Source organism: Pleurodeles waltl, chromosome 9 (assembly GCF_031143425.1).
Source record: "Pleurodeles waltl isolate 20211129_DDA chromosome 9, aPleWal1.hap1.20221129, whole genome shotgun sequence".
Classification (NCBI taxonomy): Eukaryota; Metazoa; Chordata; class Amphibia; order Caudata; family Salamandridae; genus Pleurodeles; species Pleurodeles waltl.
Window position 1 is genome coordinate 270,470,365 of NC_090448.1, and position 13,506 is coordinate 270,483,870.

Consider the following 13,506-nt stretch of genomic DNA (forward strand, 5'->3'; position numbering starts at 1 on the left):
CAGAATGCAAAACTGTGCACCCTCCCAGCCATCCTTTACCCTGCATGCCCCCAGAGGATGGCACAGGAGAAAGCCCAACTCTAAATCTTCATCTCACTCCTAACTGGCCTTGTCGCCAAACCTTGAACATATGATCGCTGACTGCAGAAGAGCTCTTGAGGAAGCAGAATTGGGACTCTACCGCGAGACCGCAGTCCCACTGCTCGCACTTGAACACTGCGAGGATCAAGTACAACTCTTCAACATAACGCTATGGACTGCACCCACTGCATACGGAACGTCCCAGATCCTTTCTAGCATATTGAGCTTTTTTCGCCTTTTTTTAAAGTTTTCAACTGTATATCAGAAATTCAATGCTAATATATATTTTTAAAACTTTTGGGTGCTATATGGGAGTCTGAAAAGCACTGCGTTCACATGGAGCTAACTGTAGTCGAAAGGCCTATATGGGTTTTTGGGGGGTTGCAGAGGCACCCCACAGCTGCATCACTTTCCATTAGCACAGTGACAAGGTCCAAGCTGAAAACCAGCACCATCCTTTCTAGAAATAACTTATCTGTCCTCAAGTATTTATCTCAGACACAGTAGAAAGTTAAGTGAGTCTTGGAAAAGATGAAACCTATGTACACATCACATAGAAGACAAGCATAAAGCCAACCAAGAAATAATACTAAAATGTTAGCAATGGAAGAATTACTACAACAATGGATCAGACAGCAAGTGATCGGCCAGCCAATACAATATTGGGCACCAACTGAACTTGCACAGTTTGAATCTTCAGCAAACAGTAGGAGTACAGAAAATTGCTTGGTGTTACAGATTTATAGCATTCTTCTGTTACCAAGAAGAGCAAGAACAAGATCTATATGCTACATGGAAAGAAGATTAGAACTAACCTAAAAGGGGAGGTCTGGAAGAATATGGATATAGTTGGAACACTGAAACTTCAAAATAGCATTTACATAACACTATGGGGGTCATAATGACATCGGTGGTATTCTTCAAATATGGACACATGGATGGACTGCACCATACCGCTGCAGAGCCGACCATCCGCCTGCCAGATTATGGACACTGCCGGACTTCCGCCACACTTAGGGTGAAAATCCATCAGTCCCCATGCTGGTGGACGGTGGTGTCCTGGTGGTGCTACCACCTGCACTGCCCCGCCAGTAGGACAACGCCAGCTTGGCAGTGTCCTGCTGGCGGGAATGCTGCTGTCGGTAGCAGTGTCCCTTTCCATTCCCTGCCGGACGATCTTCTCCCTGAAACAGGTAAGATGATCGTCCGACCAGGGAGTGGGGTGGGAAAGTGGGTGGTGGTGTGTGTGTGTGGTGTCTGCAAGTGTGTGTGTGTGTGTGTATGTGCGTGTGTGAATGTGAGTGTTGTGGTTGTATGCATGTGAGTCAATACATGTATGAATGTTGAAGTGAGTGCGTGTCTGCATGTCAGTGTGTATGCGTGACAGAATGCGTGTATGTATGAGTAAATGCGTGTATGGATGAGTGTGTGCGCGTAGGAGGCTGGCCTGGCTTACAGTGGGTACCTGATGGTACTTACACCTTGTGCCAGGTCCACTTATCACTTATTAGAAGATTAGTAGTGTTCTAGCAGCTTAGGCTGATAGAGGTAGCTATAGCAGAGCAGCTTAGGCTGAACTAGGAGACATGCAAAGCTCCTACTATACCACTTATATCATATAGCACTATATCATAAGACACACAATACTCAGAGTTACTAAAAATAAAGGTACTTTATTTTAGTGACAATATGCCAAAAGTATCTCAGAGGATATACTCCCTTAGGAGGTAAGTAAAATACACAAAATATACACTCGGACCAAAACCAGGTAAGTAAAACACTTAGAAAAGTAGTGCAAACAATGTAGAACACAATAGAATGCAATAGGAGACAATAGGCCTAGGGGCAACACAAACCATATGCTCCAAAAGTGGAATGGAAACCACAAATGGACCCAGGCCTAGTGTAGTGTGTAGAGGGTCGCTGGGAGTGTAAGAAAACACTAAGGGTGTCCAAGATAGCCCACCCCAAGACCCTGAAAAGTAGGAGTAAAGTTACCATACTACCCCAGAAAGACAGTAAAGTAGAGATAGGGGATTCTGCAAAGACAACAACTGACTGCAAAGCACTGAAGACGGATTCCTGGACCTGAGGACCTGCAAAGGAAGGGGACCAAGTCCAAGAGTCACGCAAGTGTCCAGGGGGGGCAGGAGCCCACTAAACCCCGGGTGAAGGTGCAAAAGGGCTGCCTCCGAGTGGAAGAAGCCGAAGATTCTGCAACAACGGAAGGTGCCAGGAACTTCTCCTTTGGTCAGAAGATGCCCCACGGCGTGCTGGAAGATGCAGAGTTGTTTCCACGCAGAAATACCGCAAACAAGCCTTGCTAGCTGCAAGAGTCGCAGTTGAAGGTTTTGGGTGCTGCCAGGGCCTAGAAAGGACCAGGAGGTCGCCCCTTGGAGGAGGAGACAGAGGGGGCGCTCAGCAAGAGAGAGCCAAAGCAGAAGCAGGCAGCACCTGGAGAAGCACCTGAACAGGCGTTCAGAAGATCTGAGCACGGCGGTCGTCTCAGCACAACAAAAGAGAGTCCCACAAAGCCGGAGGTCAACTCAGCGAGTTGAGCAATGGATGACGGAGTGCTGGGAACCTGGGCTAGGCTGTGCACAAAGGAATCCTTGCAAAAGTGCACAGAAGCCCTAGCAGCTGCAGTTCACGCAGTACACAGGATTACTGTCTGGCGTGGGGAGGCAAGGACTTACCTCCGCCAAATTTGGACAGAAGGACCACTGGACTGTCGGGGTCAGTTGGATCCAGCTCCTGTGTTCCAGGGACCACGCTCATCAAGATGAGGGGACCCAGAGGACCCATGATGCAGAAGTTTGGTGCCTGCGGTAGCAGGGGGAAGATTCCGTCGACCCATGGGAGATTTCTTCTTGGCTTCCAGTGCAGGGTGAATGCAGACAGCCCTCAGAGCATGCACCACCAGGAAACAGTTGAGAAGGCCGGCAGGATTAGGTGCTACAATGTTCATGGTAGTCTTCTTGCTACTTTGTTGCGGTTTTGCAGGCGTCCTGGAGTAGTCAGCGGTCGATCCTTGGCAGAAGTCGAAGAGAGAAGTGCAGAAGAACTCTTGGGAGCTCTTGCATTCGTTATCGGAAGAGGAACCCACAGAAGAGACCCTAAATAGCCCTCAGAGGCGGATTGGCTACCTAACCAGGTAAGAGCCTATCAGGAGGGGTCTCCGACGTCACCTGCTGGCACTGGCCACTCAGAGGTCTCCATTGTGGCCTCACACCTCTACATTCAAGATGGCAAAGGTTTGGAACACACTGGAGGAGTTCTGGGCATCACCCCTGGGGTGGTGATGGACAGGGGAGTGGTCACTCCCCTTTCCTTTGTCCAATTTCGCGCCATAGCAGGGGCTGGGGGATCCCTGAACTGGTGTAGACTGGTTTATGCAAGGAGGGCACCATTTGTGCACTTCAAAGCATTTCCAGAGGCCAGGAGAGGCTACTCCTCTCAGGCCCTTAACACCTATTTCCAAAGGGAGAGGTAACACCCTCTCTCAGAGGAAATCCTTGGTTCTGCCTTCCTGGGACTGGGCTGCCCAGGCCCCAGGGGGGCAGAAACCTGTCTGAGGGTTGGACGCAGCAGTAGCTGCAGAGAAAACCCCAGAGAGCTAGTTTGGCAGTACCCAGGGCCCATGCTGGAGCCCCGGGGATGCATGGGATAGGCACCCCAATACCAGATTCCATGATGTTAGACATGTCACATGGCCATGTTCGGAGTTACCATTGTGAAGCTACACATAGGTATTGACCTATATGTAGTTCACTGTGTAATGGTGTCCCCGAACTCACAAAGTCAGGGAAACTGCCCTGAACAATGTGGGGGTACCTTGGCTAGTGCCAGGGTGCCCTCACACTTAGTAACTTTGCACTTAACCTTCACGAAGTGAGGGTTAGACATATAGGTGACTTATAAGTTACTTAAGTGCAGTGTAAAATGGCTGTGAAATAACATGCACATTATTTCACTCAGGCTGCAGTGGCAATCCTGTGTAAGAATTGTCTGAGCTCCCTGAGGATGGCAAAAGAAATGCTGCAGCCCATAGGGATCTCTTGGAACCCCAATACCATGGGTACCTAGGTACCATATACTAGGGAATTATAAGGGTGTTCCAGTGTGCCAATCAGAATTGGTGAAAACGGTCACTATCCTGCAGTGACAATTTTAAAAGCAGAGCGAGCATAAACACGGAGGTTCAGGATAGCAGAGCCTCAGTGATACAGTTAGGCACCACACCGGGAACACATATAGGCCCCAAACGTATGAGCACTGGTGTCCTGGCTAGCAGGATCCCATTGACACATATCAAACACACTGAAAAAATAGGGTTTCCACCATGAGCATTGGGGCCCTGGCTAGCAGGATCCCAGTGAGACAGTAAAAACACCCTGACATATCCTCACAAACAGGCCAAAAGTGGGGGTAACATGGCTAGAAAGAGGCTACCTTCACACAGTGCGTGTCTACGAGCGCGTGCGTGAATGGGTGGGGGGGTGAATGGATCGTGGGGGGGTGTCACTGGATCGTGCGGGGTGTGAATGCATCGGAGGGAGTGGGGTGTGTGTGTGTGTGTGTGTGTGTGAATGGACTGGAGTGGGGTGTGTGTGGTGTGTGTGTGTGTTTGCTTCGGAGGAGAGTGAGTTTGGATGGGGGGGTTAGGTGCCTGCTGGGGGGGGGCGTCTACCAGTGACAGGGAAGGAATTCCCTGTCACTGGTAGGGCCTACTGCAATGGTTTTCATGGCGCTGCTTTTGCAGCGGAAACCATGGCGGTAGGCTGGCTCATAATACCACCGGCGGTGCTCTGTAGGCCGCTGGGTCGGAGATGAACATCTCTGCTCTGGAGGTTCATACCACCATGGCAGTATGAGTGGTGATGTGGCTGGATGGCAGCAGCCAACCCGCCACACTCATAATGTGGCACTATACACTGCCAGCCCGTTGGCGATGATACCTCCACATTAACCCTGGAGGTCAAAAGACCGCAAGGGTCAAAATGAGGGCTGTTGGACCTGGCCCTTTTTGCAGGGTCATCCCCAAACTTTTTGCCTCCTATTTTTCCTGACCCGTTTTTGTTGGCTTTGGAACTCTGAGCACTTTGCCACTGCTAACCAGTGCTAAAGTGCATATGCTCTCTGTGTAAATTATACTGTTAATTGGTTTATCCATGATTGGCATATTTGATTTACTAGTAAGTCCCTAGTAAAGTGCACTAGAGGTGCCCAGGGTCTGTAAATCAAATGCTACTGGTGGGCCTGCAGCACTAGTTGTGCCACCCACATAAGTAGCCCTGCAATCATGTCTCAGACCTGCCACTGCAGTGTCTGTGTGTGCAGTTTTAAAATGTAAATTCGACTTGGCAAGTGTACCCACTTGCCAGGCCTAATCCTTCCCTTTTCCTACATGTAAGACACCCCTAATATAGGCCCTAGGTAGCCCTATGGGCAGGGTGCAGTGTATGGTTAAGGTAGGACATACTGCCACATTTGGTTTTCATTGTTGCAAGGCCTATCTCTATCATAGGTTAACCTGGGGGCTCCCTTTAAACATGATTAAATCATAGCTTCCCTTTGGGAGCAGATAGATATGTGTAGTTTGAAAATGCCACTTTTAGAAAGTGGGCATTTTTTTGCTTGAACCATTTTTGGGACTCTGTGATTGTGGATTCCCTGTCTGGGTTAGTTTGAAAGTTGGGCTGTTGGCACTTCTCTCCAGACAGTGACACAAAGGGGGCTGGGGTGTAGCCTGCATATTGTGATGAGCCATCTGAGCTAGGAGGGAGGGGAGGAATGGTCACTCGCACCTGAAAGGGCTGTGCCTGCCCTCACACAAATCAGACTCCAAACCCCTGGTGTGCGTCTGAGGCCTTGCCTGGGCAAGGCAGGATTTCACATACAAGTGTGACTTTTGTTTGAAGTAATCCTACTTCAAAGGCCAAAATGGGTATAAGAAGAGGACCCCAAACCACAGACTTTAGCCACTTCTTGGGGTAGACACTCTACCTCACAGACACTTCTGGACAAGAAACCTGCTGGTGAAGAATCCCTGAACCAGACCTGCCAAGAGGAACTGCCTGGCTGCCCAAAGGACTCACTAGGACTGCTTTGTGACAAGGACTGCTGCCTTGCTGTTGTCCTGCTGCCTTGCTGCTCCCCGGCTGTGCTGAGAAGTGCTCTCCAAGGGCTTGGATAGAGCTTGCCTCCTGTTCCCTGAAGTCTCAGGACCAAAAAGACTTCACTCCTGCAACTGGACTCCTTGTGCGGTAAAAATTAGACGCACAGCCTGCTAAAAACGACACAGAGCCTGCCCCGCGGTGAGAAATTCACTGCACGCCGAACTGGAACGACGCAGCGCAACTTTGCATGGAGAAGATCGACGCAGTGCCTGCGTTGCGACAGGTACTTCGACGCACAACCCACCGGATGGATGCACAGCCGACCCAGGATGACAACCCGACTTCTAGAGACAAAATCAACGCAGCGCCTGCTGTGCGGGCGAAATTTCCACGCAACGCCCACTGGATCGACGCAGTGCTTGTGACTTCGCTCCGCAAGCCCAAGATTCCACGCATAGTCCCTGGGGCGCCAGAAAACCCTGCAAACCGAAGAGGAACCAAGTCTGTGCACCAGAAAACGACGCAAAGCCTTCCCCGGCATGGAAAATAACGCAAGTCAGTGTGCGAAGGGACGAAACAGATGCACACCTCCCAGTCTTCCACACATCGCCTCCTCTGCGGTCCCTTGCGGAGATTTTGAACGAGAACCAGGTACTTTGTGCTTGCAAGAGACCTTTATTGTTTTAAAGAGACATTAATTTGTTTTGCAAAGACTTAAGACACTTTATATCACTTTTCAGTTCTCTCTAAACATTTAATTATTGCATTTTAATCGTTTTGACATGCATCTTATCAGATAAATACTGTATATTTTTTCTAAACATTGTGTAGTGTATTTTTGTGGTGCTAGATGGTGTTGTTGTAGGATTTACTGCACATATACTTCACACATTGCCTTCTAAGTTAAGCCTGACTGTTCAGTGCCAATCTACCAGAGGGTGGGCACAGGATAATTTGGATTGTGTGTGATTTACCCTACTAGGGTAAGGGTCCTTGTTTGACAGGGGGAAACCTGACTGCCAACCAAAGACTCCATTTCTAACAAGGGCCTATGTGTCTAACATAGTCATGTTATGTTGAAGCCCCAAAATAAAGCACTCTTGGATAAACGCACCGCAAACCATCAAAGAAACATGACAGAAGACCATTTATAGATATTACCAGGGGCTTCAGTTTTTCTCCTTTGTTGCTCCCACACATCCATTTCTCAAGCAAGGTCTTGTAAAGGATCATGTTCACCTAGAAGCTGCATGCACCTAAACAACTGCCAGGTTATTAGGCCTGTCATTTCTAACACAATAAATAAGGTGATTCTCAACGACATGGATTACATATTTGTGTTTGATAAGGAGTGTTACATGTAGAGTTAATTACGTCTCAAGGAGAATCAGTGTTTTTGAAAAATACACATATGGTCGTTGTAAAGCATTTTATAGCATATAGCAAGTTTAATGATCTACTACAATTTGAAATCCATATGGGAGAAAGACTTTAAAAGGAGAAATCAATAAAAAAAAAAATACATTTCACCACAAGACATATGCGGTTTATGCATGAGGAGGAGGGTGGTAAAAGCAAGAGAATCATAAAACTCAATCCTACAAAACAGCAATTCAGATGATGATACTCTATGAGGAGCGGGGCAAACTCCTTGGCATCTCCAAAAAAGGCATTGTTTCTCCAGTGCACAAACTGTAGAATTGTCCTACAAGATGTAAGAAGAACTAAGGGCCATATGTACGAAAGCTTTTTCCCATAGACACAGAATGGGTAAAATCCTTTCGTACATCTGGTCCATAGAACCTATCAGCATGAGGCTGGTAGTGTTGATTAAAAAGAATGTTAAAAGAAGTGCACCTCTGCATGAACAAATGAATTCAGTGGCTCTTACCTGGTCTTTCAGACTGGATCTTCAAACAAAGTCGTTTCAAAAAATCTAAAGGTAGCTGGACAACCTCCTATAACAAAGAATATTCTGTGCATTAATACATTTTTATTATATTTTAGTCTTACAGCTGCAAATCATGCTATCTTCATATCTGACTAAATATGAAAATTAAAACAGACGAAAGGCTAGTGATGAGCAAGGCATAGTTTCAGCTCAGTGTGAAGAACAATTTTAAAGCTTGCTGCAATTATTTACCACAGAATCCTTGTTTGTACCTTATAAGTACTATGTTTTGAACTTCCACATTAGAAGGACAATAGAAGGAGAACACAGGTCTGTTGGAAACTAAGAAGAACAGAGAACATCAACAGGTTTATAAGGAAGTATCACTCTAAACCCATCAGTGTCTATTTGAGCCCTTATTACGAATGGCAAAATAACTCCAATGGGCCCAGTAATAAGTTACCAGACCCATGGATTTATAAAGTCAACGGGAACGCCGCTGGTGAGTTGTATTCCACCCAGGGATGTTACCTGCTGCAAGCAGGCAAAGTCTCCTGAGGAAGAGCAGGAAAAACGTGTGGAAATCATCAGAGCAAGTCAGTTTTCTTCATGTTATTTCCGAAAACATTATAATTCCTGTTAATTCATCTCTTTCAAAATTACAGGGACCACTGGTAACAGGAATTTCCAAGGAGGGAAATAACAGATTTTTATGGGCCACTTGTTATGAGGGCCTTGGTCTTCAAACTTGAGAACATGTAAATGTCCCACCTCTCTAATAAGCTAATACGATGGTTCGTAAGATATGTAAACTGTTATATGAAAAAGGCTTGAGGAACTACCCATTTTTCAAATCCTAGTAATCCTAACATTAAATTCAAAGGAAATAAGTTTTGTGAATCAACATGTACGACCCAAGCTCGGCATAATTATTTTCCATTAACCCACTGCATATGTCCACTCATACCATTCAAATTCACAGTGTAGTTTAATTAGAGATTACTTGAAACTTAATTTGGATATCTGGGTGAGGTTGAAAGGTAAACCATGTGACCTCACTGATGCTGGGCTCCTAAACCCACCATGAAATCCTGAATAAGATCCTTGATCAGATTAGGTAATTCAGTGTTTACCTCAACAGTTGTGCCATTCATGTCCCTTGCTGTCTTTATAAACTGCAAAGCAAGAGAGATTATGGTCACTGAACTGATATGGCAGCAAAGAGAGGCCACCTAATATGCGGCCTCTATGCAATAAGTGAGGAGCTTAATAAAAGCTCAGCTGAAAAGGGCTACGGTGGTGAAGCTGTGAATTATCTCACTCACTGGGGCAGCGGGTACAGAAAGTCCAGACCCTCTGCAAAGAGGAAGCCAAATACCCAGATATAACGCAGTACTTGCAGGGCATCGCACAATTCAAAAAGCAATGCAAAAGAAATTGATGAGTCCCAACTCGGGGTGAGTTTAATGACATAGCAGAAAAAGAGATGGACTGATTCCTGCAACTTAGTTCCAGCAGCTTGTGCTGAAATCAAGTAAGGCAGAGAGACCTGTATTTAGTGACTTATACGGGCCCCAAAGTGTGGCGTGTTAAGGGCTGGAGAAGATTTTCTGGCTTTCCAATATGGAAAAGTCGTCCAGGTGCTAATACTATAGGGGGAGTTATAACAGATGGAGAGAAGCAGAGCACACTTAAAGCCCAGTGATTTGTTCTAAGGTACAATTTCACTTGGCAGAAATGCTAAGAACGTCTCTAGCTAAAGGGATGATGAGATGATAATTGATGCCAACCATAAAATAACCCTAATATGGATATCAACAGAATGAGAAATGAATGGCCATTACAAAATAATTGCTAACCATATCATTCAGACTGGCGTAGAAAGACATAAACGATAGGTGGCAAGGCACAATCAACATCTGGGAAATGATGAAAAAGGTACAATATTTATTTTTTAATATTATTATGATGACGTTAAAAAGACTGGAATATTAAAACCAAGACTGCCCTCACAAACTCGCAAAGGTCTAGGTTTACTGCAGTGGATGCAAATATATATATATCTATATCCCAAGCTGTAAGAACCAGTTCGGTCCTCGTAGCGTGGATAAACACTGCCAGTTCCAGACAAAACACTATCCTTGTGAGGACCGGTCCCTGTAGAGTTTAGGTAGTTTGGAGCGAGTGCATCAAGAAACTAAAAGTGCAGTTATATTTGCCTGCCTTGGTCCAGTTTATAACCTTATCTACTATCAAAGCGCACATGTACACACACATATATATATATATATACATATATATATAGTTGATTTACATTCTGGCTGTTTGCAGCTTTCACATGGTCTTTTCACTACTGTTTAATGTGTTTTGACTTTGTGAAATCTAAATAAAAAGATTTTAAAATAATAATAATTTACCAAATAAGCCACTTCAGCTTTGCTGGAATGTGCTATCACAACAATGTGGGGGTCTGTTAATTGCAAGGGGTGCCAGTGGAAAACAGAGGATTTTACTGCCAAAGTTCAAACAGTTGATCTGTGGAAGAGAGACCAGTTCTGCCTATATAAAAAGTACTGTACACCAAATATAAAGGTTGTGCAACATACTCTCAGACAAGGAGCAGTGTGGGTTCAGAAAACCACATGAAAGAAAAACGTCCATTTACAACGGAACTCCATTAGCATCTTCTGAAAATGGTGGAAAGCGTCCTAAACACCACCTTGTCTCAATGGAATACAACGTGTTAGGAGAGGTACAGATCCAAAAGCACTGAAGCACCCAGATACGTGGTTCATCTATATGCAACTGGGCAAGCTGACAAGGCAAAATTAGAGAACCTTATCCATATGCTTCAGTAGTGCTCTCTGGTGAAGGACATCTATATTTTCAAAGATGCTTAGGAGGGCAAAGGTTAGCTCACAGAGCAATGTATTTCACAACAATGAGGGTGTAGAATTCACCCCTCCCTGGAAGGTGGATGTGCTCTCTCTCCTGCTGACGGGGCCAAAGATTGATCTTGTTTCCTCTCAGGTTACTTGCTAATGTAGTTCTATTGATTGAAGCAGAGCCGCAAGTGCCTCTTGCTTCTTATGTACAAGAGGGGCGTGGTGTTGGCTGCGTGAATCACTGCCACTCTGGACTAGAATACTATAAGCAAGACTTCTACAGAGAAGAGACCGATTTGAACTCAATCAGGTTAATGTGGGGAATTTCCTGGATTGGTTTAACAATACAGAGATGGTGATATCACTGCAGTGTGCCCACTCCCCTCTCATACATCTAAAGGCTGTTGAGGGAGTTGTGACCTGTATGGCAGGCAGAAGAGGCTCACAACCAGAGGGCTCAGATCATGGGGTCATTAGCTCAAAGGAAGTGTCAAGAAAGGTGAACATGGCTGGCCTGTTCTGGTGGCACAGGTCCAAGATACACATTACATGATCATTCATCATAAAACGTAACTACAAGTCTTACACTGAACTGCTGTTCAGGAACAATTTTATGAACTGTTTGTTGCATAGCTGCTAATCAGTCTAAGGGAAAGGAAAGCTTTGCAAACTCAGAGTTCAGAATTTCCCCAGTGAAATGGATCAACCTTAACAGAACAGGGAAAGATCTGAATGGGTCAAATGAACTCAACATCTAAATAGAGTTCAGAGGACAAGGGCAAGACTGCACTCAGACAGTTCCTATGACGAGAACCTCATCAGTTTAATATTTGGGTAAGGGTGGTAGGAGTAAGTTTTCTGCAACTGCAAAAGAGAGCCTACCATCATTGAAAGGAGCAGATGGGTATTCAGACCGAAAATCGTCCCCTTGTAGCGTCAGTGTTGTTTTCCCATCATGAACCACAGATATTTGTTGAGATCTTGTATGAAACACACATGTAAATGGGTGGCTGCTGATCCAATATGTATTGCTAGCTATTATGGATGGCTTCCACGAGGCAAGCCAAAATCAGCATGTTAACCGCTTCTATGCCTTGGACGAGGGGACACCCCCCGTGCACCCCCCTCCCCCCCAAGGCGGGGATGGAAGGGGAAGACCTTCCCCTTCCACCCCGCCCCCCCCACGGCAATCCGATGACATCAGCACGCGCACAGCGCGCTGACGTCATCTAGTGTTGCCGGGCACGCTAAAAGCCATTTGCTACCAGCGCGTCTTCGGGAAAGGACCTAAAAGGTGAGTCCTTTCCGTTTTTGGGGGGCGGGGGGTGGTGAAAACAGACACGGGGGAAAGGAAAGGGTTTTTCCTTTCCCCCTGTGCCTGTTTTCACAAGATTCCTGCTCCACGATCGTGAAGCAGGAATCTCCACTAGACCCCAGGGATTTTTTGTGATAGGTTTATTTTGGGGGCGACCCCTTGGGCAAGGGTCGCCCCCCTGGGGGGCAATTTTTTCAGTATTTCACCCCCCCTGGGGGCAGCGAAAACCACTAGACACCAGGGATTTTATTATTTGTTTGTATTTTGGGGGCGACCCCTTGGGCAAGGGTCGCCCCTCCCCCCCCCCCGGGACAATTTTTTTTTGTATTTCGCCCCCCCCCTGGGGGCAGATCCGCCCAAAAATTGGCAATCTGCCCCTGGGGGGGGCGAAAACCAATAGACACCAGGGATTTATTTTTATTGTAAAGTTTTTTGGGGGGGCGACCCCTTGGGCAAGGGGCGCCCCACTGGGGGGCTATTTTTTTTAGTATTCCCCCCCCCCCCCCCGGGGGCAGATTGCCAATTTTTGGGCTGATCTGCCGCCAAGGGATTTTGTTTTTATTGTTTATTTTGGGGGCAAGGTGGGGAAAGTTCGGATTGGCCATCTCTGCCCCTATTTTTGTAGGCCATCTGCCCCCAAGGAGGGCAGAAACCACCAATACGGCAGGGATTTTTTTGTTTTGTTTTGTGTTGTGCTGGGGGTGCCCCCTTTGGGAAGGGTCGCCCCCTAAAAGGGGGCACAGAGGTGTTGCCCATTTCTGCCCCCCTTGGGGGCAGATTGGCCAATTGTTTTACGCCCATCTACCCCCGAGGGGGGCAGGATCCACTTAGGTACCAGGGACAACTTCTAAGGTCTGTCGATGTGAGTGTTGTAATGTGCTGGGCCCGTGGCTGGCGGTGTGAATGGTCTTGTGCGTGTCATGTATGAAAGGTGTGTGAATGGACTGTAAAGCGGTTGGTGCCTTGTCGCGGCTTTACAGCTCACGAGCTGTGAGTCATTGGTTCAGTTTTTTGCCTTTCAGTTATTAGCAGTGCATTTCATTTTTGTGAAATCTCTTGTTAATAAAATTTTATCCACTGAACCATCACTCACCCTCGTGCCAAATCCAACCAGTATGTGTGGTAAAAATGACAAAACCTGCTCTGCTGTAATCAGGCGTCGCAGCACACCTGTGACACGCTAGGTGCCTCGGGTGGGACCCCGATGATGAAGCA

The 13,506-nt window shown here is 46.6% G+C and overlaps 1 protein-coding gene across 1 annotated transcript in view; it reads right to left on the bottom strand.

The window, feature by feature from the left end:
• The window catches only part of IPPK (inositol-pentakisphosphate 2-kinase), a 247,777-nt gene that overhangs the window by 132,088 nt on the left and 102,183 nt on the right, over positions 1-13,506 (bottom strand). Inside the window, exon 4 of the mRNA XM_069206685.1 lies at positions 8,092-8,158. Coding sequence (XP_069062786.1) covers positions 8,092-8,158 — 67 coding nt within the window. The remainder of the gene's footprint in view (positions 1-8,091; positions 8,159-13,506) is intronic.